The sequence below is a fragment of the Aulonocara stuartgranti genome, assembly GCF_965226115.1.
Source record: "Aulonocara stuartgranti genome assembly, chromosome: 18".
In the NCBI taxonomy this organism is placed as follows: domain Eukaryota; kingdom Metazoa; phylum Chordata; class Actinopteri; order Cichliformes; family Cichlidae; genus Aulonocara; species Aulonocara stuartgranti.
The window spans coordinates 3,611,477-3,637,289 of NC_138954.1; the positions used below are offsets into that span (position 1 = coordinate 3,611,477).

The 25,813-nt window shown below is 40.7% G+C and overlaps 1 protein-coding gene across 2 annotated transcripts in view; it reads left to right on the forward strand.

The window, feature by feature from the left end:
* Window positions 1-25,813, forward strand: part of adcy8 (adenylate cyclase 8 (brain)) — a 127,817-nt gene that overhangs the window by 77,570 nt on the left and 24,434 nt on the right. The window contains exons 8-13 of one of the 2 annotated variants that reach the window (XM_082514276.1): window positions 6,646-6,843; window positions 10,738-10,838; window positions 13,935-14,136; window positions 15,654-15,743; window positions 18,232-18,404; window positions 22,475-22,553. In XM_082514276.1, the coding sequence (XP_082370402.1) occupies window positions 6,646-6,843; window positions 10,738-10,838; window positions 13,935-14,136; window positions 15,654-15,743; window positions 18,232-18,404; window positions 22,475-22,553 (843 nt within the window). The remainder of the gene's footprint in view (window positions 1-6,645; window positions 6,844-10,737; window positions 10,839-13,934; window positions 14,137-15,653; window positions 15,744-18,231; window positions 18,405-22,474; window positions 22,554-25,813) is intronic. The other variant, XM_082514277.1, reaches the window with a different exon arrangement.

Below are 25,813 nucleotides of genomic sequence, written 5' to 3' on the forward strand. Positions count from 1 at the left end.
CAGCCCGGCAAAGACTCCAGTCTGGCCCACTGGGGTGCCATTGGAAAATTTTAAACTTTGGACTTTCACTGGTATTTTCAGATGTTTTACAATCTTTGCTACTGAGAAATATACCCCCACCTCGGCTTTAAAAGGCTGACGGACAGCAAGTGGGTTGGTGGGCGGGGCATTCAACTTTGCATACACAGGACTATAGTATTTTCAGGTGACCTCATTGTCAAAGTTAAAGATCAAGTTTTCTCTTTTAAACATGATCACCTGAGAAAGGATTTTCAAATTAAAACAGCACGAGATAATCATGTTTAAAAAGTCATCCCTGGGCAGCTGTTATGAAGGGGGAAGTATTTAAAGTAAACCCAAAGCAATTCTGTGTCACGCTGTAAACAAAATTTATTTCTGAAGTAAAGTTTGATCTATTTTTCAGCCCCCTGGTACTTGCTGCGTGGTCATCCATCATCCAGGGTCATTTTAGTTTGAAAAAGCACCGATTTAATCAGATGTGGATTCGTGCAGCTCAGAACAGAAACCACGCTCTAGTCTCTTCCTGTAAAGATTTATGTTTATGGGTCAATAAGCCTTTTTATTACTTCTGTGCTGCCTTGTTTATGCATTTTATGGCATTTACACCAAAATCACAGTGTGGACATAAAACACTCCCAAACCCGATCTGAGTTTGTGCTGTAAAGCATCACAGCTGACTCTGTCTCTATTTAACAGACGCATGGAGCATGTCGCATTCAGACATATCGTCTGTATATTTTTCCCACATAAATGAGCTGAGATTAGTCTGAAATTAGCTGATAATAAAGTCTGCATACCGTCACCTCACCTGTCTTGGGCCTGGAGTGCGTAGCTGATGCTCATCAGCCAGTTTCCTCATTATAATGAAACCGCTCCAAATATGTTAATGATTTGACACAAAGGCCATGCGTTTTCATTCATATGCAAAAGATGAATTGTTGAGCTCAAGTTCAGTTTCAGCTCCGATCTCTTCGCTGTGTGCTGAGAGCAAACAGGGCTGAGCTCACAGTCACTGTTCTCCGTTGTGGTTTTTATTATGCAGACAGAACTTTTCCTGATGCTTTTAGTTTGCACCTCATTTCCTCCTACCTGCTAGGTTTAAGTGCAAGCTCTTGACATTTCAAGTGACAACTAGAAAAACAGTTCAGTTTGCAGATAAGTAAATAGACTGTCAACAAGTCCACAGTTTTCAAGCTCAAAGGCAGGAATGGGGCCTATCCTCTGGTGAAACTCTCGATGTGCCGCTCGACTAGGGCTGCTCAATTAATCGAATTTTAATCACGATTACGATCTGGGCTTTCAATGATCATTAAAAATGACTGAGCCGATTATTAGCCCCTCCCTCGTGCTTTACTCTCGTGTGGCAAATCGAGCGCACCTCTCTGCATTTCGAACACGCATCACAACAATTAAGAGGACCCAAGGGAAGCTCGGAAAGCTAAGCAGAAGTTAATTTATTTTTTATATTGCAAACATTTGCACTGTTATCAGTATTTGCACACTATTTTATATTATTTTTTAAAGTCATTATTCAATACATTGTTATTGTTAACCCTTTAAATCCCTGTAGAACCTGAACCGCGTAAGCTAGCGCAATAATTTGTTTTGCATATGAAACCGGAGGAGTTGTACTTACATCTGATGCCATCAGCTTGTCCTCGGTCACGGTTTCCTTCCACATAAAGCTTTGCAAAAATTGCATAAAAAGCGCTTGCAGGAACAAAAACATAATATTCCAGAAACACGCTTTGCCGATCCGATCAGCTGTTCGTAACACTTCCCACATTGAAAAAGACGTCAACGTGAACTATCGCATGTCCGCCATTTCCTGTCCGAAACCGGAAGTGACGTCATTTTCGCGGAAAATGTAGTTTTTTACTTGTAGGCCTTAAAAGCCTATACTGGTGTTTTTATAAGTCATGTTTGACTTTTCTGAATAGTTTCTGGGAAGCTTAGAACTCGAATTGCACTGCTGGAAATAGTTTATTTTGATGCACGTGCTGTTTCCTTTGCAAATTTGCATCATAGGATTTTTTTTTCCTGCAGTATATAAAAATAGCTGTATCTCCAAAATAAAACTATGAAGACACTCAAGATAAATTTCCTGTGGTGGGAAACTATTTTTTGCAACTTTTTTGTATTTAAAGTTTTGAGGGATAAACCTCTTAAATTTCTCCAAGTAGAAATATATGTAAAAAAAAACAAAAACGATTTTCAATTTTTTTGTAGTTTATTGCACTTTTTTGCAATTAATGTAGTTACTATGGACTTAATGCATACATATTATTAAAATATGGGCTATAACAGTTGTATAGCAACTTGAAATGCTCCCACAAATGGCACTACAGCATGTAAAAAAAAACAAAAACATAAGCTCTGGTGGACTTGATTCTATGGTAGGTCTTAAAGGGTTAAATAAATATCGTCAAATAATCGAGATCTCAATTTCAGTGAAAATAATCGTGATTATCATTTTTGCCATAATCGAGCAGCCCTGCGCTCGACGATAACAGCCCAAAGTGTGCGCGTGAGATAAATCAAAGGAAACAATCTGAGCTGTGTGGTGGATCAGAGCCCACTGAAAACACAATCTTGGCTTTTGCCTAGCTGCCCACAACAAAAATCTGAAGGAGATCCGGTGTGCTGTACAGAGGCACAAGTAGAAGGCGAGGGAACAGGTCACAGAGGGAGCTAAAAATAGCAGCAGAACACAAGATACTCCAGAGGTGCACGAGAGTCAAGATTTTAGTCGGCCTCAAAGCACATTCGTCATTAAACAGAGGACTTCTTCTGAAGCCCGACGCAGTCAGACACGGTCGATAGTTCAGCTACACTCTCGGCTGAATCCAGGAAAACACAAATAAGAAGGATTGTCGTCACTGTAATCTGAGGTTTACCTCAATACAGGCATTTCACCAATAAAGGCATTTCCAGCAAGAACCTCAAACTTTAAAATATAATTACGTTTTATTTATTATTAATTATAATGAATAATTAATAAAACGTTCACTCTGTGGTTGTGAGACGTGAGAATCTTTCATCTGACAGTAAAAAGTGATCTTGCTTCTCGTGAATCATGAGGCACTGTCTGATAGACCTCTAAATTGCTGTCATTTATAAGCTCCAGGTAGCTCTGATTGGACTCACATTTGCATGTAATGACGGTCAGAGGAGCCCTGACATGAAACACAGAAGAAGAGGCATCCGCTAATGAAGGTGTTTGTTTGAGAACCTTCATTTAGAGACTGAAAACGAACGTTTAATGATCTCTCTGAGCACGATGGATGTCGCACGTTAATGTGTTGAATGAAGCGAGATGAGGTGAGACGTTGGATCGGTCAGAATTGGTGAGAAATGTTGAATTTGACTACGTCTCCATCATCATTAATGGCTGCCAGCTCCACAGGTTTCAAACACTTCAAAGGGTAATTTGTAATATGTGGCTACTTAATAATGATGGGTAGCTAATGTCAATGGGCCTGAGAAAATGACTCTGATCCTCATGTGTGACCTTCATCGCTTTTACCTTTGGAGCCAACATGTCGTCTACGTCAGGATGGGCTGTACAGCTGAGAAAGAGTCAAAGTGGAGGCTGAGGTCATCGATAGAGAAAAAACACCAAAGGAGGACATGTGAGGAAGAGGTTAATTTCCTTTTTCCTACGAGCGATCCTTGATCCTTGTTACAATGACACTCAACAGCTTGTCACTGTAAGCTGCTGCAGTTTTACCCTTGAAGGAGGGAACTTAACTGTAGCCTTGAGTTTGTAACAATTTTTAAACCTCTGGGGACAATTTAATTTGTACCTTGATGCAAGGATACTGTTACGACCCCCTCTGCTAGGCGATAGGAGGGGAGAAACATACACAAGCCCTCTCATGAAATCAGAGTAAATAAGGGGTTTTATTACGAACATTGAACTGAAAACCGACAGGGCTGTTCAACAGACCACCGGGAAAACAATTAATACACAAAGAAAAGAACAGGCAAGAGTAAAAGCTAGGGGTTAACTAAAGTGGGCCAGCAGACACAAGACTGTAATAAAACTAAGGTCAGCTGTATATCAGAGTTTACAAACAGAGTTCAAATATTAGGCAGACGAGGAGGACACAGCATGTTCACGTCAGCGCAGCAGTTGCCCACCAATTTGCACTGAAGTAAAAGAGACCATACATTCTTTGGCCAGTGTAGTCCACCTGCAATGCGCTCAAACACTGTGAAATAAGAGTCTACCTCAGTTTCTCTAAATGCTGGGACTAATGTGATGTGCCTACTTACATCAAAGCTGTCTTCTGGCTTCTTCTGGGATGGTAACTGCGGGGCTGACCGAGGTGTAGGAGGACTGGCAGATACAGCGGCTCCCCTCTCTATCTCCAGAGCCCTAACCTTTAAGTGCATGGCATCCACCTCCAACTGCTGCTTTTTTAACTCCACCTCCTTTATGCGCAGTGTTAACTGCAGCTCTTCCGCAGAAGGGCCAGTTTGAGAAGGGAGATTTTTCAGTGGGGCAGGAATACCAGCAACAGCTCCCAGCTCAACTCCCTCTGCAGGACCTGGCTCACCAAACAACCCCCTTTCATGCAGTTTAATACACAGGAGTTCTTTAAGCTCCTTTTTCTTTGCATTCAATGGCACAGTCACATCAAAGAAATTGGCAATAAGAATGAGGTCATCCTTTTTACATCTGTCCAGCTTTTCTTCAGTTGGGCCTAAAGCGAAATCCTCCAATTTAAATTCCATACTAACACACACCCTCCCACACAAGAAAAAACTGCCAACCAGAAAAGTAGAGCTAACCAAGAACACAGGTAACCCACCTGCGACAACGGCAACGAACAAAGAACAAAGAACGAGTCAACCCGACGGAAAAAAAAAGGATGGACGAGCCCCCAATGCAGAGGGGGTCGTAACTATACAAAAATGGCCCTCTTATAAAAAAAAAGGTGCACAGTCTGCAGAGCAGTGTTATTGTTATTCACACAGACACTGAAAGTGTGTCTTTAAAACACTTTTCTAGCCTCACTGAAGCTTTATGTGTCTCATATCTAAACAGTGGATCCTAAAACTAATGTGTTTGAACTGAAACCCAGAACTAACTTGCTGTGAAGTGATGTTCTGCCAGTGATACAGAGTGTATGTCAGATTGTAATAAATGTGTCCCACATAACTTAAACCAGCGGTCCCCACCCCTCGGGCCACAGACCATGAGTCGTTTGGCACCGGGCCGTGAGAGTTGAGGCTCGGGTGTGAAATTTATGGTTTTCAGGGTTTTTATCATTTTTATCATTAACTCCGTTTCCCTGGGTCTTTCCCGTGTGTTGTGAATAAATCTTCTTTTTTTGGCACCGATACTGATTTTGATTTTTGGTACTGATTTTATTTTGTTGTATTTATCCACGACACATAAAGGCCGGTCCGTGAAAATATTGTTGGACATAAACTGCTCCGTGGTGCAAAAAAGGTTGGGGCTTACACGGTAAAACCTGAACATCTAAGAGTCAAATTTATATTTTACCTAAAATTTTAGAGACATTTAAAATTTAGACAAAACTGTGCCGACAAGTATTTTAACACCTTTGGTACATATGTGAAACCTTTTCTGGACCTTTGAGGTCGGACATTTAGTCCTTTATAGTTTGTTTTTCATGTTTGTGCATTTACACAGCCTGCGTGAAACTCTGTGTTTTACTCCAGTGTCAGCTCTGGTATGGGCTAATAGCCTTTAAATGAATAAGTAAATGATTCATCAGTTGTATCTTTTTGGATCTGCATGCTGGTGACCTCATGAAAGTATAATCAAAATAACTGCAGAGTAAATCCGGATGTACTGACCTCGGTGTTTCTACATTTGTAGATTTGGCCGTTTTCACAGTCAGACTGAAACGTCTGTAAGCAGAAATGATCTCACCCGAAAACCTTTGGGGGGGAAAGCCTGTAATGATTCTAGTAGACTTGATTTGCAGAGGATGAAAAGGGTTGCTTTAAAAAGAGAGTTATGGCAGCTTTTGACCTTGGATATATTTTAGTTAAAGGAAGGCCGAGTGAGACGGGAAGCGATGAAGTGGTAAATTAAAACCCGAGGAGACCCTTGTAAAGAAAGAGCCTTGCGCTGTTCAATTACCTTTTATAATAGTGCATATTAATGTCTTGCAGGGTTGTCTGGGGTGAGGGTTTAATGGAGTTTAACTTTGTTTCTGGAAAGTTTTGAAGGTTATAATAATAACAGGTGGAAATAAATGGTTGCGCATTTGCTCCGCTTGTATCCAAACCTTTGTTTTCTGTCCTTCATTTCACGATTTGCCATTTTGATTCTGTTTTCACGTCCCGCACATGAGTTACAGCTTTGTTATAATGCGTGCTTGTTTTAAGAGCTTTGTCACCACTAACCCGAGTGCAAAGTGAACCTGCTGCAGGGGTGAATGGAAGATGCATGACTTGCTCTGAAGTGTCGGTCTGATAGCCGATGTTGCATTTTGGTCTTCCCTTTTCTTCCTTTTCCTTAACTTTCTTTTGTGTATGTACTGAATGTAACTGTGTGTCTGTTCTTCTTTTTCATTTGTAACTTGAATGAAACCAAAAGGGGGACAAGCAGGTTCATTCTATGTGCATGTGCTTTCCCTCTAGACTCTGGCTGCCCTAACGAGAAATTCGATAAATCTGCTTCCAAACCATCTCGCACAAGCTTTGCATGTCCACTCTGGTCCTGAGGAAATTAACAAGCGAATAGAGAGCGCCATCGACTTACGGAGTGGCGATAAGTTGAGAAGAGAGCATATCAAGCCTTTCTCACTGATGTTTAAAGACTCCAGCCTGGAAGAGAAGGTAGCTGGGGTTTTAGACAGATAACTGTTTTTTTCTTTCTCTCTCCCTCCTCATATCTTTTCCTAAATGACGACTTTCAGAAGCAAAACAATAACCAGCAATTTTTTATTGTCCCATCATGAGTAAGCTAAAGGCACATGAGGTACTACTGTGGGATTGCAGGAACAAAAAGACTGACATTTTGTATTTTACTGTCAATCTGAGTCAATTTAAGATCCCACAACTTTTAATGACTTAACAAAAAAAGTTGTGTTTTTTGGGGGGAGGGGATACGATGCACTGCAAAATAGATTTAATGTTCAAGGATTTTCTTTTAGCTAAAGACTTACTCATCTTTGTAGCAAATGGACTCTGAAGTGTGCCACCACAATAATTAATACAGCAGAACGTAGAATGCAGAAGGTTAAGCCAGACATTGGCGTCGACCTGGATTTTCTCTGAAAAGCTCTGAAATGAAGCAAAACAATGAGCAAAACAAGAAAACTGACGCCACAGAATATCTATCAGACATCTAACCAACATCTAACCCTCCTTCCTGTAGCACACAGGTAGTGTTTGGGATTTAGGCTTCATCACTCTAGAGTAAAAGTAGGAGAAGCAACTTTCTTGCTTACCTCCTTCCTTACATTGGATTCTTTCTCCTCCACTGCCTGTTTGCAATTAGTTAGCTAGTCAACCGCTTTTGATTGTAAGATTGCACAATTCACCTGCCTCCAGACTGACTGTAAATTATCACCCTTTAACTCATAAATGCAGACAGATGTACACATGTAAGTCTGCATCTCCTTGCAACAGGGAACACAACTTAACTAGTTGCCAACTGTTCCGCTTATACACCTTGGTTGTCGAGGCCCGGGGCCATTTTGCAGTTAAACTGCTGTCCTGTGGCAACTATGTTGCTATTTATGGAGGAATTTATGAACTTAACTGAACTCGCTTCATCTTATTGTAAGTTTATTGAAAGTTTTGAAGTTAGAATAGAATAGAATAATCGTTTAATTGTCCCACTAGGGGAAATTTGGTTGTAACAGCAGTTGCTTTGAAGGCAGCAACTGATTGCAGTGAAAGTTGTTGCAACCTCGTTTTATCTTCAAAGCAGCCACTGCAAGTTTGTTGCACATGGTCACAGTCGTTTTGATTGTGTCATGGTCCCCAAACACTGTTTTGCCTCGTGTGGCTGTAGCATTAGCAAATGTGTTGCATATAGAGCTGGGTGTCTGATAAGTATATATCCTGCAGGAGCATATGCTGGGATGGTGGAAGGCTTCAAACAGCAGGCCGTGTTGCAAGGTAGCAGCAGAAGTGACATGTCAACATTTTCAGCTTAAAGCTGTGAGTGTATGTTTGGCTCGTAAATGACTTTATAATCAGTCAATAATTAATGCATTTGAGTTAGTATATTATTATCCATAATTCCATTATGCAATTTAAATGAAAGAAAGTGAAATTAAATTCTTCTAATTAAATGTATTTTAGGATTCTTCTCAGGTTTATATGTTCAAACAAAACAGGTTAAAAATATACAACAATTAATTATTATTCTGTTGGCACACTTCACACTCCGTAATAACAACACAATCAGCTTCATCTCTAACATTACAGACTAACTCTGCATGGCATTAATATCTTCTGTGAGTTAATGTAACTATTATTCTCACGCATCAAACACGTGTAACTGTGACTCATGTTTGACGTGCTTCAAATCTGATGAAGGATGTGAGATTTTTTTTCTTCGCCAAGCTTCGAAGCTGGATGAAACATGATGTTTGCCAACACCTGGAGTCCAGTTTCCACCTTCAGTTTACTCATGACCAAACGTCCATGCCGTGGACCCCTTTTACAGTCCTGTGGAAAAAGTTGACAACATATTCAACTCTATTTTTTTTTCTTTCTTTTTTTTTACAGGAGCACACTGCATTCACTAAAGGAAAACAGCATGACAGGAAAAAATATTTTTTTCTCAAAATCCTGACTTCCATATCCCATAACTGCAGCTGAACGTGTCATAATGATGAGATGTTTGAAATATTTATTTCTGTTAAATGTACTATATGTAATACTAGAGTGTCTACATTAGGATTTATTATTATAAAATTTTATTTATTGTTACTTTTTTAATCATCTGTGGTATGTCGTTTAATGTCGTTATTGTGTTAGAAACTACACAAAAGATTATTTACAATTCTATATAAGCAGTAGTGTCAATAGTCAAATGACCTTTGATGAATTAATCTGCATCATACCTTACTATTTAGCAGTTTGTGATTTTATTAATCTGAAAACAAATTTAAAGATATTTAAAAAGTGGTTTTGTGTTTTATTTTGTCTTTAAAAGAAACAAACTCAAATACAAACATCTAAACGGGGTTAAACACAGCTGCCAGTTTTCATTGCCGTTATCATGAGATATGGAAGTTGGAAAGTGTGTCTGTGTTTTCCCGCCTTTTCTTTAGTGAATGCAGTGAACTTCTGAAGCTTTTGGTCCCTTTTTACCCTATTTTTTGTTACATTACTGAGCTCACTTTGACCTTTAAGTTGACTTTCGTTTTGCCTCTCCCTCTTCACATTTGTGTTTCCCCTTGAATCTTACATTAAAAACTTTTTCCAAGAATCTATTATTATTATTATTATTATTATTATTATTATTTTGTTGCCCTCTTAACCTCTTTAGTAAATGTGCAGTGATTTGCTGTTGGCCTCCCTCATCTTTTTTTGCCAAAGTTGTGACAAAACGTGAAGCATCCTCTTGCTAATTTCCCAGCACCCTTTGAGAAAGAGACAGAGCGAGGACGGGGCAGCGGGGGTTACAGGGTGGGAAGTTTTCAGTGAAACAATTCAGGGCAGTTTGGTCAGACTGGTGACTCAGGTCAAGTTATGTTCGTGTAACTCGGCAGAAGCCACAGGATCAGAAAATTAAAACGTGTTAACGTGTAGACTTTAAATATTTTTTAATTAAATATTTAGAAACAGTAAAGTATTTAGAAGCAATAATAAATATAGCTATCTGATGAGACAGTGAATACTACTGTTATGATTGTGCACTTAGTAAGCTAATTAGCATGAGTACGCTAGCATGGTGCTAGGCTAGTGCTAGCTTAGTGCTAGCTTGGTGCTCTCCAAAATTCAAAAATATCTTCCAAGTGTTATGAGTAATGGTTATGATTAAAACAGTCAACTAGTGTTTTAATATCTCCCTTTGTGTACTTGTTAAACAGGCTAGCGTATCTCTTTCTGTTTTTAGTGTAGCAGCCAAGCTAGTCTTCTTATTTAAGAGAACAGGTCGTTTTATCAAACATTAAGAAAATTCTTGAACCTTTGGCCAGGTGCAAATAGTCTGAAGGTTTCCTCACAGGTCTGGATTACTTACATTGATTGCTAGCATAACTATACCAGGTTTCAGAATATAAAAATTAGAAAGTAGGTCTATATGTAAAATACAGAGAAAAAAGTAGGAGAAAGTCAAAAAGGTTGAGGCTTTTAGAAATCCTTATTAGAGTTTTTTATTTGGTTGAGTTGTTAGCATTGATACTTTAGGACTAAAAAGACATTTGAAAGAAAAAGCTAATTAATTTGATATTATTCCTACTGAGTTTTAGCTTTGCAGTCTGCTTATTTTGACACGGCGTGCATCGTTTTCGTCTCTGACTCTGCTAAAAGCTAGCATTGTGCTTGTGAGCTTCGCACCTTCCCCAGGACCCCACAGCTAACCCACCAGCTCCTGTCTCTCTCTAACGCTTGTGTTTGAACCGTGGCATGCATCTGTGGCAGTGTACTGGCGTGTTTGAGTTGCATTTTGATGTCTTCTCTGTTTGTCTGAAAACTTGTTTCTCGTCTTCCCCTCACCTGCTCCTCCTCCTCCGTCTTCTTTCTCTTTGTCTTCTCTTCATTGTGCAGTATTCACAGATGAGGGACGAGGTTTTCAAATCCAACCTGGTGTGCGCCTTCATTGTGCTCGTCTTCATCACAACCATCCAAAGCCTGCTACCCTCTGCCAGGTAAGAGAGCAGATATTCAATAAAATGATCATTTCAAAATGCGCAATCTCTTAATTCTGCATGTGTAGCAGCTTTTGCACCTTCAGTGTAAAATAGGAACTTCCCTGACCCTCTTGGTTGCGTCTAAGACACTGGGGACTGATTTTTATGTGGGTGTAGCACCAAAATCCAATGGATACACTGTTTATGTTTGCTCCTGAGTTCCACAGTCATGGACAGGGCGCATATGGATTATTTAGTGAGGCGCAAATGCAAAACAGTAGATTAGAGATTACAGGTTTTACAGTTCTACTACTGCTTACGCTTACTGTCGCCATCTTGAATTGACTTTCCGAGTTAAAAGTCCTACCTGGGGGGCTGTTCCAGATGGAAATCCTGGGGAACTTGGAAATTCTGACATTAATCTGTACCGCACCAAAATCATATCAGAGAGGAAATGCTAGCTGTCCAGTATGTTCCATGGTGCTTGTTTATGTGTAAAAACATGGGTCATGTTGAGGCTGGAGGCTATTCTAAAGGTCATAGGGTGAGAGGCAGGGTACACCCTGAACAGCTCACTGGTCTATCACATAACAAAACCCTGACCTATGTAGCCTTAGTATATGGGTTAGCATTCTCTGCTGCACACAGCTGTAGATGCTCATGTCATCTGTGAGAGGTTAAGGACTTGGGTTGAGTGAACAGATTTAGGTTGTATTTTAAATGTAAAGGTTGAGGTTTTCTTTTTTTCATCATGTCAGAGGTTTAGAGGGTGGGGGGGAGTGGGTTAGGTGAAGGAAAGAAGAGAAAGGAGGCAGAAACAGCTGCGTTATAAGCGTATCTTGCCTTGTGTTGTCTCTGTGACTCTGACTGTGAAGGAAATCTTGTGTGACCAGGTCAGCTCGAGCAGAATCACAAGCTTTTAATGAATCTCAGCCGAGGAGAACAGAGTAAGGTAATGCCAACTGACAATCTGAAAGCCGCTTTGATACCTGCCTGCATCTATAGAACAACAGCACACAAGCTTCACTAAATACAAGAATTCTGCAGGTTTGTGTTGTCCTCAGACTCTCTCAGGAAATATTCCCCTGCAATGGTGCTGCTTTCAGGTCCTTATATAAATCATCATTAACTCACGTGAATGAAAACCAAACAAAGAACCAGAGTCATAGCTGAATATCTGGTTAGTGTCCAGATCTCAGTGTAAGTTTAAGCATTATAAAAACTCCTACCTTAAAAAAGAATTGGTCGCACCGGACAAAAAAGCAGCGGCCATTTTTATTCGGTTAGCGTTGGCCTGTGTTGTGTTATTCTGTAAGAGCACCACATACGTTTTCAGTAATTTGCCCGTTTTAGTTCAGTGGTGTGCCTTGTTTTCCAAAACTACACCTACTCTGTGCTAATAGCGAGCCTTCAGTGTTCAGATGTTCGTTCAGTAGATGACCATATGGAGCTATAATTGATAAAAACAAAACCGAATACACCAAAGCCAGAGTGAAAAGTGAAAGCAAAAGTCATTAAATTGATGTTTGATGTGATGGAGATACTTTTCCAGCAGGTGACACGTTTTAAAACCTTTACCAGTGTGTGTGTGTGTGTGTGTGTGTGTGTGTGTGTGTGTGTGTGTGTGTGTGTGTGTGTGTGTGTGTATTCATATCTTTGTGGGGACCAAAAATTGGAAGTTTATTGTACTTGTGGGGACCAACAGCTCTTATGGGGATGTGGTTTTAGTGTCAGGGTTACAATTGGTTATGGTTAGGTTTAGTGTAAGAGTTAGGCATTCATGTTTCATGGTTAGGGTAAGGGGCTAGGGAAAGCATTATGTCAATTAGATGTCCCGAAAGATATAATTACCCGACGTGTGTGTGTGTGTGTGTGTGTGTGTGTTTGTGTGTGTGTGTGTAAGAGAGATTTTTTTAGGCCACACGTTGTACATTGTGGAGGTGGACAGTGCCATTGAGTGCACACTAACATTAACCTCCTCTGCATCCCGCCCAAGTGGCAGCGCTATCAGTCATCTGTGATCCCACATTGGGCTGTTAGGAGTTTAGAGCACATTTCCCAATCCTAATTGGTATTAGGATATTGGTGGTAGCCCTGCGTCAGACTGAAGACCTGTCCAGGGTGTACCCTATCTCTCACCCTAACACAGCTGGGATAGGCTCCAGTGGCCCCTGCGACCTTGAAAAGGATAAGCGGAAGCGATTGGATGGATGTAAAATTTGTTATTACATAAAAGAAGAGCCCAGACCTGTTGTGCCATCTGTTGATATCTCGTAATACAATACGTTTGAAGTTTTGGACATACATAATATTTTTTTGTTTCTTCAGACTATTTTTCACTTAACCCTTCATGCATGAATTCAATCTCAATCAGGATTTTCTTCTTCAGTGTTTTTATTTATCTTTAGGTGTGAAAAGATGAATAAAAATACTTCATGTATGAAGGGCTTAAATAACAATAATTACAATGCAACACTTTACACATCTATAGTAACATTAAAGGACCAGTGGGTGGCAGGGTATGGAGTGACACATCAGTGTCCAATGTGGTTTATGTGCAAGTGTGCCATCAACACTGACACAAATACAAGAAAACAGCCTTTGAATAGCTGTCCACTGTAGTGACCAATATGCGTTACCATTTTTCACAAGCTTATTGAAATGCTCAGTAAGCTCGTGACATAAAGAAAACAAAACATCATCCATGTATCCAATTCCTGGTCACAGTGCTGCTGTCCCAGCTCTTATATGGCGAGAGGTGGGTACACACGGGCAGCTCACCAGTCTGTTGCAGACTCACAGTTACACATCAAGCTTATTTAGAGTCACCAGTTCATCCAACATGCTTGTTTCTGGACCGTGTGAGGACGCAGAGAGAGCAGACACGGGGAGAATGTGCAGACTCCACGCAGAGAGCTCTCGGGCAGTCTGTGAGGTCAAACCTGGGACCGTCTCACTATGAAGCAACAGTGCTAGCAACTGCACCACTATGCTGGGCTCACAATTAAATATATTCAAATTATTCTTTAAAAGTCAGCTTGATTACCTGTTCAAATAAAGACTAGTCCTAAGCTGCAGTGTCCCACTGGCATATTTATCATTGTGTTTTTGCAGCATGGTAACCATGGTGATCCAGTTCTCGGTCCTCATCATCCTCCATTCCTGCCTGGTCCTAGTTACGACAGCGGAGGACTACAAGTGTCTGCCTCTGGTCCTGAGAAAAGCCTGCTGCTGGATAAACGAAACCTACGCGGCACGAAACGTCATCATTTTCGTCTCGATCCTCATCAACTTCCTGGCAGCCATGATCAATATCGTGAGTTCTTTAGTTATTTTTTTAGATATATTATTTAAAACATGGGGTCAATGTCTGTCTGCAAAATAACTGTCAGAATGCATCAAATATGGGAACGCTACATGGTTAGTACCGTAGCATTTCTTCATACTTCGGGCAACAGGACAGTGTGTGTGCGATTTTCTTTATAAGTGTGTGTTTGTGGTAATGAAGAAACATTTCACCTACTTCAATAGCATGGTTGCTAAAATGTATTTTAATGGGTTAATTAAATATGGAGCTTCATGAAACAGAGGAATACGATGTAGGCATCTAGACATGGCTGATTTGATGGTGTGCAGTACCTCAGTCCATCCAGTGGGGTAAATACAGACTACAACACTTGACTTCGTACTTGTTGGAAAGCACAGTGGTACGACATTTAATGCCAGTTGAGAATTCCGTTCCAAATATTTTCTATAAGATTGAGGTCTGGACACTAGCTAGAGTATTTGGATCATTCGGATCTCCTTTGTTATCTTGGTGGTGGGTTTTTGATCCATGACCCATCTTCAGTGTTCTGGCTGAGGCAAGAAACTTCTTGTCAAAGATTTTATGCCACGTGACTCCGCCCATTGTCATCCTGTACTCTTAGCAGAAAAACAGCTCAGTGTAATGTTTCCACTCCCATGCTTGGCTGCATGTGTTGGGTCGAGTTGACGTTGGCTCCATCTGACCACAGCTCTTTCTGCCAAGCCTTCTCTGAATCATTCAGATGTTCACTGCCAAACTTGGGACAGACCTCTACATGTATCTTCTTCAGCAGGGGGCTTGTGGGAACTGCAAGACTTCAATCCATTATGCTGTAGTCTGTCATCAATGGTGTTCTGGGTGACTGTGGTCCCAACTACTTTCAGATCATTAACCTGAACCTTTGCTTGATGTTCTGTCTTTCTCCATTAAAATTAAAGACTTTGTTTCTATGTGAATGAGCAAACTTACAAATTGAGTAGGGGATGAAATAATTAATGTTTAACACCATGCATTGCATTTTCTTATTATTTTAATCAACTAGGAACATCCTTGTTCTCACTCTGTTGTTGTAATTTATTAATTAAATTTTTGAAATACATTTTTTTTAAAAAAAAAAATAGAAGCTGCTAAGGTACGTTGGAGATAAAAGCAACGAGCATACAATATTCTGCAATGAAGTAACCCACTCAACTGCTTAGTTTGCAAAGTATTTAGTCAGATTTTAATTACCTACACATCTACATTCCCCCCCCCCCCTTCTGTAAGAATCCTGTGTTGCTGCTAATTCAACCCTTCAGGTCTTCTTCAGTTATTCGTGTCAACTGCATCACTCCTTCTGTGCAGGAGAAATTTGGTGTTTTCCTGCAGAAAGTTGAAATCAGCTGTCGATTTCTCACACAACTATCTTGAAATATCAAAAGCGTGATGGAAATTTGTCTGAAAGGGAATGTGGGGTATTTTTATGCAGATCCTGCATCATTTAAAACTGCACAACAACACTAATCCACCCTGTTGGTCTCCCATAGCTGTGGTGCGACTTCGACAAGTCCAGTACCTTCAGGAACCAGACGTACAACGAATCGGCCTCCATCCCAGACATCTGCTTCTACCCAGAGGTACAAACTAAATGAGGTGTCTGAATTTTGCAGTCGGGTCCATCTGTTGTGTCTTTTTTTTCTTCCCACTTGTGTGACAGCGGCAAACTGATGAATTAAACATCCTCGACATCTGCTCGCGCCCAGAGGGAGGTCTCGCCTCAGACAACGCTACGACTGATGGAGCCATCAGAACGTCACGGAGAAAATATCCATTATGTTGTTTTGCTCACATAATATGCAGCTGATTGATGAACTCAATAAGGGAGCCACATTTTTATAGCTCCGAGCTCGGGTTGACTCATGTATTGTTGCATGTATACATCATAAACGTATTTCCTCCTGAGGCTCATGCGCGCAAATAAGACCTATTTTACACACATAAAGAAGAGTTATTGACTTTGTTTTAGGCCGCACCAGAACGCACTCCAATATTAAATTAGACAAAAACTGATGTCTGTGCCAATGTCAGAGGCTTTTGGTGCAGTGAGCGGGCTGTCAGATATTTCATTTTTATAAAAGGGCACTTTACCAACTTTACACATAAAGGCCAGTCGACTCATTCTCATCTTGTGATAATGGAGGTTTAATGTGGAGGAGCTAATGAGTTCATAGTGATGCCGTAAATGTTACTTCAGTTTGGAGACAGAAGATTGGCAGCAGGAGGTTTGTGAGCAGGCGAGGGAGTCCACCAGTGAGGACAAAGGTAAACACAGAATGTTTTCAGGGGTGAAGAGTCAGGATGATTTCTGCAGCTGCAGCAGTCATCTCTTATTAATTAAGTAAAAGTGTTACACACGTCACTCTAAGTGCTAATGCAGGCATGCTAACAGGTATGCTTAGTTTAGTTTGTTTGCATGATAATACAAAATGTGTCCCTATTCATAAAATCCGTTCATAAAATTCCAGCTTGCCCAGTGTCCCCTTCAAGCTTGTCTCTTGTCAGATCTCTGAACATGTCAAACGCCTCAAATTTTCAATAAACTGAGTCGTAGCATCTAGAGCTAGACTAGACGAGGAGGAGAGCACAATAGTGGATGACATTGTAAATCCTTTGCTTCTGAAGGTGAAGAAGGCCTCACCCATGTATCCTGGGTCAGGATGCAAATGTCGTAGAGGACTACGAGTACCTGGTTGTCCTCATCACCAGCAGGCAGACCAACACAGAGGCTGTTCAAAAACGAGGGAGGAAGCTTGTGTTCACTGTGTGCAGCAGAATGATGGTGCTTTTGTATACCTTAATTCTGGCAGCTGCAGCGTACTCTGCTGAGCACCATTAGGAAATCTTCCTCTATGATTGGCTGCAAACTGGAGACTTTGTTTAGTGACTTCCTCTCTATCACAGCTTTGTTATCTATCAAAGATCACTCTGATCAACCTCTGCACCACATGCTAACATCCACTATATTACAGTATGGATATCTGGCAGAGATTCACCAGTCACTTATTATTATAATTAATAATATTATTATTATCATTATTATTTGCCACTTGCCCTGTGAGCCCGCTCAGCTGGGATAGGCTGTCCCAGCTGAATGGGCAGATGTTGAGTGGAGACCTTTTCAGTGCACTGTGGGCTACGGCTGTTGCACTGCAGTTCATTCAGAGGTCATTTCCTCTAATGTTTCCCCTCTGATGCTTCAGGACTTTACAGTAGTACTGTGCTTTGAAAGTCTGACCATGAGGGATGAATTCAAGGTGCATGAAAAAAGAAACCACATTGTGCATCATGTGTTGATCATGCTTCTCACTTGAATTATAGTGATGACACTTGAGTCAGCTGTACACAGAACTTCATATCTGCACAAGTTTAGGTCACGGTTTCCTGCAATGTATTGCAAAACTACCCCACTCTACTACTACTGACGATTCTCACACATGTAAAAATCGGCTTGGAGAAAACTGAAGAACCAGGAAAATGTTATACACCTTTTTTTATATATATATATATATACTGTTTGTTCAGACGACTGGATGTCCATCCACTTGTGTCCACTTTGGTGTGTTATATACATATAACACATCTATACGGTCTCGTCTTCCTCCTTTTCCTTCTGCTCTATTGAGCTGCTCACATGCAGCGCTTCACTTTTCTGTCTGTGCTGGCACAAAATTATTGCACCATCAACATTATGGGAGGTTGGCAGAACCTCAAGAATCGAGTGAAAAATAAAATCCAGCCGAATCACAACGTCTTCTACCAGGTCAAACAGCTTTCCAGTCTCAAATCCCAGTTGCAAATGGTCCAAATGGGACTTCTGTGTTTAAAAAGAGCAGGAGCCCTGGAAGCAGTAGAGCGGTCCATGAGAAGATGACTTTGAATGGATATTGATCAAATTTGAATCAGTTATGTTTTTCATGTTCATCTGCAGAGTCGTGGAACTTTTCAAGCGTGTGTTTGTTGACAGATATTTAACACTGAGTGCAGCTGTGGCTGATTGGAGTTGCCAACATTTTTAAATACATTATTGTTCAGATGAAGTTGACCATGCGTTTTAATTTTTCACAGTATTTTGTATTCACTGGAGTGCTGGCGATGGTGACGTGTGCGGTGTTCCTGCGACTGAACTCCGTGCTGAAGCTGGCAGTGCTGCTGGTGATGATCGCCATCTACTCGCTGCTGACCGAAGCCTTCTACACGTCGCTGTTTGTTCGCTACGACACCGTCCACCACAACACAGAGTGAGTGCTTAGTGGAGGACATCCTCGTATATTAAATGCACTGTTTGTCTTTTTTGTTCAGGTGAGGTTTTATTCTAAGAGCAGTTTGTCACGGTCATGTGTCACGGTCCGGGCTCGGTGACCCAGGGGTTTGTGTTATTATTAATCTTTGATTTCCTCATGGTTTAGGTTTTGTTTATGTGCTTCCCTGCCTTCCTGCCCCACATTTCAGGTCTCTATGTTCTCTGTCATCCTTACCTCTGTGTTCGCGTGTTTCCTGTTTTACTTTGAAAGTCCGTGTCCTATGTCTGCTTTGCTTCCTTTGTCTTCTTGTGTCAGATTACCCCCAGCTGTGCTTCCCTCCTGTTTTCCATTCCCTCATTACTCCCTGGTGTATTTAAGCCGTGTTTGTTCCTCTGTCTGTTGTTGCATTGTACCGTCACAATGCTGTGTGTTGTCTCTGGGCTCCTGATTTCCATTGTTACCTCCTGTCAGCTCTTAGTTCCTTTGTTTCTATTTTCCTAGTTTTCTGAGTCTTAGTTCTCTAGCTTCTAGTTTTATGTTTTGCTTCTTGTATTTAGTTTTAGACTTTTTTCCAGCGAGTAAAGCTGCCGCTTTGAGTTTAGCTTTTTGTGTTTGAGTCTTGCGTTTGGGTCCTCATCCTGCCTGCCACACAGCCTAACCACGACAGAATGTGCCTGATGCCATGTGCAGTCAACTACTGGTTAGATTTAAAAAGTCCTGCTATCACTAAGTTGAAACTATCAAGGCTAAAACTGTTGTTTTTGTAGCTGGTTGTAGGCATGATTATATCTGCTGTAAGGCCGGACAGTTTCATATGGGAACCTCTCTGGATTGACTTCGTTTGTAGCCAGCCTCTAGTGGACATTAGAAGAACTGCAGTTTTTGGCACTTCCACTGAGGTGCCTGCTTGTGTCAAGGTTCAAATCAAGAAGCTCCAATGTGTTAGACAAGACAGGCGAATGTGAGGAAATGTGACCTAAATACTACGAAGGACCTGCTAAAACAAGCTAACAAAACCAAACTTTTGGGAGATTGATTTTGAGGTCCTTTGGGGAAATGACAGAAAATCTCAGGGGAAAAGAAAGTAAAGCCCAGTTTAGCCAGTATTGTTTGCTCCATATGTAGAAATCACACATATCCCTTCTTTTGTAAAAAACAACAACAAAAAACACAGATCTGTTACTAACAGCATTTTTATGTTCATTTTTTTCCTTTTACATATTTGTCACATTATTGTTCAAATGTCTATAATGACATATTTTACCAAAAAATAAATGCATTTGATTAATTGAGTATTTTGCCTGTAAAAGTTAAATATTTCTACAGCCATATCTCAATGACAATGAAATGAACTCAGAGATACATTAACGTATACCTGCATTAATCATCATCATTTTCAGTTTTAAGTCTTTAATTTTATAAATAGATCAAAAATGCGAACACTTTGACATATATAAAGAATTCGTTTAAATGAGCCTCTTTCTTGTAAAAAGCCTGCGTATTTACAGAATCCCATCCTGGCCCGACTCCCTTAGCTTGCCTGCTTTTTCATCTCCGTGACATGCCGGCTGTGTGTTGTGGGCGTGAGTTGATTTACTTCAAAGTGCTTGAAGTTTTCCAATCTTTGTGTTGTTTCTATCGTAAGTGTGCCTCTAAACTTTAAAAAGATGATGATTATTTCTACCAAAATATGCACCGAGTCGTGAGCTTGTGTTTGTTTATTTGTGGGTGTTAGAGAATCTAAAGCTTTGTATTTGTTTTCCTCTGGCATCACTGCACACTAAAGGCTGCACGCTACATTTTGCTGTCACAAGCTGATCCTCGGCAGCGAAAACAAACGAGCTGTTATTTTTCGCTTGTTTTGAGATTCTGGCTCCTAACTCGTTGTAAAGTGCCTGGAGCTCCGTCTCCACATCTCTCTGAGCTGTTGATCCTCAGCGAGCCTCAGATCAGCCTCAGATCACGCAGAACATTTGATCCTTCTACGGTCTGAGCTGAAAACAAAGAATCGTGAGATTAAGAGAAAAAAAGTGTCGTCTTTTCATATTTTGCTGCAGTTTGTGTTTAGATCTCAACTTTAATGGAGAGCAGGTTTGTCACCGGTGCTGGGTTTCGAATGTAGTTTTTGTGAAGCAATATTTAGGTTATTACAAAAGAACATGCTGTGGATCACTGTTTATCATACTACATGTTTATTTAGGTTATTAAGAAAAAGTTTTCATGAAAATGAAAACCAGAAGAGTAAAAACTGAATGAAAATGTGACCACCTTTCATTAACAGAATGTACTCAGACAGGTTTTGCCTGGGAAAAAAAATCAACACTAATGTAAAACTTTAGAAGAGAAGAAACATGAATAATTTATATTTGTGTTTATCAAATGGTCAGAAATGCCCAACAAATGCATCTTTAGGGTAACATAGGCTCAATGCTTTTAATGTGGATCGGTTGTATTTATGTGCATAGCCAGTAGGGGTGGATGATATAGACTCGAAGTGATCTCACGGTATCATTCACAATGATGACATTTATGACAGTATAGGCAGAAAATACAACATTTTATCGATGTTTGCAGCTTGGAGGCAGCAAAATGTATCACTGCAAACAACATAAAGGCTGTTTCTATTCTTCATTTCCAATGAGCTACTGTTACTGATGCCAGCAGCAGTATAATAGTACAATAGCAATGACACAGCATAAATCAAACATGAGTACAATAAGTGTTTTCAGTTGAAATTTTACATAACTCAAAGTCTAACATAACTACTTAAAACGTTAGTTTAACAATAACTAGAGTAACGTTATTGTCACAGTCGTGGAAGCAGACTGTGTGGAGTGAGGAGGACCCAAGTGCAGACACACAAAACGAAACTTTGATTTAACTGAGGGAGAGCCGTTTGTTGCAGGCTGGTTAAACAGTCCAAAATAAAAAGGCAAAGGCGAAACTAAACGTGAGAAAACTCTTAACGTGAACATGAAGACATGGATACATGAAAACCTAGAAACATGGCAGAGAAAGCAGGACGATCGGACAAGGAATGAAGAGAACTCACAGACTAAATGCACACAGGAAGTGATCGGGGAAAGTGGAAATATGGGGAAACAGCTGATATGAATCAACAGAATGACGCCACAGGAGAAGTGAAACTAAACACACTGAATATGGAAACAACAGACCCTTCACAATAAAACAGGAAACATTATGAGATGCAGACATGGCAAGAGGAGCAAGATTAACATATCCTCCTGAGAACGGCTTTTTATGTCCTCTGCTTTTGGTCTATAACTTTTGTGTTATTTGAGCTACCCTTCTAAGTCCTGATGTGCTCAACAGAGGACATCCTGGCCTTTTCAATAATATTTCATTTGGTTGGGTGGCCTTTTTTAGATCTAACGAGGCAGGAAATTACAAAAAAAGTTAAACTGAGGGATACATTTTCCCTCGGTTCTCAGGAGGATATAATAAAAGTGCAGTTGAAATGTTTTCTACCTGAGGTGTTGTTTCTTGGGTTGAGCTTTTAAAAAAAGCTCTGCTTTTCAGCCATGTAACTGCAGGAGTACTTTCCATCCGCTATTTGTTCTTCCTGTCATATGGAGCACAGCTAGCGAGTGCTCCAGCAATCCTTGGTCAAGTCACTTTACTTTTGGTCTCGTATCGCCAGCTACTCATATCTCACCATCACATGCCTTTGTAGCCTGGTTGTACTTGTTTTTACGATGTGTTTTTGCCTCGTTGGGTAAAACAAGTTTATTGTTTCCATCTGTAGCTGAAATAGGTTAAGTGTCATGTTTAGTTGGAGGTATGCTCTCAACAACAAAGCCAAACTACTTCCATAGTACTGAAGAAGCTCCCCTTTTCCCTAATTGGCACTAAGTAACAAATAAAATCAGTAAGTAACAAATAAAACTCTAGAATTTCTCTGAAATTCTGGAGTTTTATTTGTTACCACAATTAATTGTTAAACGTCGACCATGACATGCCCCAAGTTTTTTTCCATTAACATGCCTGTCAAACAGACGAACAAGGGCTCCCGTTGAACAGACTCTTCTTTCTTCTCGTTCCAACAGAAACTTCCTGGGAACCAAAGAGACGTCTTTACTCCTGATGGCCATGTTCCTCCTCGCCGTGTTTTACCACGGCCAGCAGGTAAGACCACGCCAGCTTTAACTGTGTCCTAATCAGTGAAGGAATGGCAATTTACACATTTAGATTACTGATTCATCACCTATGAGTGGATTTGTTATGGGCTGGTGATTGAGTTAGAGGACTTCTTGGCTAAATATTGTTATTATCTACACCCATGCAGCTGATTTTTGTGTCTTATCAGGTGGATTAGCTTGTTTTTCTAAGCATCAAAATGTATGATTAAAGGTGACTGAAGGGCATGGATAAAAACAAAAACTGTGACGGTTCCTTTAAAGGATAGTAACAGAAATAACCAGAGTACAGTGGGCGTGAGGAACCCAGCATCTTTCCTGTTGCTATGCAACGGTCTAATTAGAGTTATCAGCTAACGTGAAGTAAAAATAACAGAAGAAGATGACAAACAGTTGGAGTTCAGATGTGTCCAAACATGATGACATAAACGGTTAACGACCTGCCACATTTAACTGGCCTCTGAGAAACTCAAAGCAAAAAACTGTCATTGCATCCTTTAAAAATGTGAATCACTCTTCCAGCTGTGGATGCTGTGGAATCTCAAATACTTTGGTTCCATACAGATGAGGTGACAGCCGTAGCTGTAAGCATTAGACATCTTTGCGTGATGACCCAGAGAAGGCAGGGGTAACATAAGACGGATGTAGCCATGGTGATGTCAGCCGTAGGTTTGTGAAGTCCTGTTGTTAATCCTTGAGCTGAGCGTTTTTGCCATCACCATCTTGGTGCTTTTGAAACCAGACCAATGAGGTGTGGATCTGACTGTGAAATCACACTCTGACTGAATAACCAATGAGCACGTCCTGTATAATCCTGCTTATGAGGAGTCTTATCCGTAACTGAGCCCTTAAACTCCTCAGTAAAGTGTTTACAGAGATCAGGGTGGAGGGAGGTCTTCTGTAGGACCTGAAGTCTCGTGTGAGCCGTATGCATCACCACCTGGCGGCCACTGAAAACAATGCAGGTTTAATGCTTGAGAAATTAACCTTCAGCCCAAAGAGGTGAGAAAGGTCGGGGTGTTTAAGCCTGAAATGAGTTCTTTTGAATCCTCCAGTTCTGTATATGAGGTTTGGGCTGAATCTGCACTTTACAGGAACCTGGGTGGTGGCAAGACAGTTCTAAGCAATTTGTATTTACCTCTTCTGGGTTTCTTGAATGCGGTCCAAGTGTAAGAAAGAAAAATCACTTTGGTTAAACCTCTTGCTGCCTATAAAAGCTGTGACACAGGGCTGTGGGTAGAGAACATTTTAATAACCGAGCCTTTAAACGCATCTGTAATAACACAGGAAACGTCCTGCCAGGTTTTATGATTGCATAATAAGCGACCGGAGTGTTTCTTCAGCAAAGCAAAACTGGCACAGACCACTTTGTTTACACGTCTGATACATTATACAAGCCATTTCTATAAAGATGCAGTGAGACTCAGTGGCCTGAAGGAAACCGGTACCACTGTGCCGCTTTCATGCTCTCGCTATGGCAACCTTTGATCATGTAGTTTAGCAGCTCGGCATTGGTCAGAGACGGCCGTAATTGAAGGTCTTTTGTAGCCTCATGAAAGTAGAAAGCAGCTGTATTTGAAGTCATGCAGTGGCGTATTGATTTTCTCTGGGTCAAACCACTTGTTTGGCAAAGCAGAGACAATGACAGCTCACAGCATGAAACACTCGCAGCGCTGAAAAGCTGTTTGTGCCAGATGCATATGGCCAAGGGAAAAGAGAGCACACTAAAAAGACTATTTACCCTTAGCAGGAAAGTCCAGCGTGCAAAACAGGATCCAGCTGTTTTTTAGTACAGTGTTGATGAACTAAGTGGCTCCGTGTTTTCTGCTAAATACTCCAAATTATCTTTGGGCAAAGTGGATAATCGCTGACAGAGGAGCACTTTTTGTTTTCATTTTTCATGCTTAAGCTCACAGCAGGGGTTAAGTTACAATTTTTGTGGTATATTTTACTGTTTCAAGTTTTAAGTTCAAAAGGCAATCTCAGTGCTTTCCTGTCTGTTTATGTTACAGTTACGTTCCAGCCAAAGACATTAAAGCAGGATTTTGTCTCAGCGTCGAGCAAGACGTGGATCCAACTCCACTAAGCATAAAAGGATCCTTAGATCCTGTACATGTTCAGTCCTTTAGTGTCCAGCCTGGAAGCTTTTCTCTGACAGTAAACACAGGCTGTCTATAACAGCTTTACATACACAATGTGATGTTTGCAAACCCTCAAGCTGGAATCTAGACTTCTGGCTTTGGCGATTCAGGAAAAGCAATCAGTACTTTTCCAGTGTGGTAACTACAGTATTGCGGAAAAGTCACTTTATATTTTACTAGGAACATGGCAAAGCAGCTAGTTATTAGAATATATGCAAACATGCATGGGTATATAATAGTGCTGTCAGCGTTAATCTCGTTAAAATGACGTTAACACCAGAACCAGAACCAAAACAGAGTTTGTGCAATTCTAACAAGCTTAAAAGTCAATATTTGTTATGGCCACCTTTATTCTTCTACACAGTCTGAACTCTCTGAGCCAGCTTCCGCGTCTTTCTTTAAGTAGTCTTCAGGAATAGTTCTGCAGGCTTCTTGAAGGACATTTAAAGCTCTTCTTTGGATGTTGAGATTCAATGCGGCTGAGGTCTGAGGTCTGGGGAGGCCAGTCCATGATGGGTAGTTTTGATTTTACTGGATTGGATTGGATTACTGCAGTGTTTGGGGACTTTATCCTGTCTTTCTTCTCTGTCCCCAATCGGTTGCAGCAGTTGGCCCCGCCCCTCCCTGAGCCTGGTTCTGTAGGAGGTTTCTTCCTATTAAAAAGGAGTTTTTCCTTCCCACTGTCACCTAAGTGCTTATTCATAGGGGTTCATAGGATTGTTAGATTTTTCTCTGTATGTGCTATTGTAGGGTCTACCTTACAATATAAAGCGCCTTGAGGCAACTGCTGTTGTGCTTTGGCGCTGTATAAATAAAATTGAATTGAATTTGCCATGCTGAAAAATGAACACAAAATAATCCCCGACATCACTGACTGAAACACAGCCAGAAACCATGGCAGAAGCTCCGTCATGTTTTACACTTGGGGTAGAAAACACAGTTTATTTTGGGATCAAGTTTGCCGTCTGTACGAACCTGTGACCACTGACATTAACATTAATTTACATAATGCTTCAAAAAAACCTGCAAACATTTTCAATATGTTTGGACTGCTGTCAAAACACATGTCATTACCAGCATAACAGCAGGTTTTTCACCCCCATTTTCT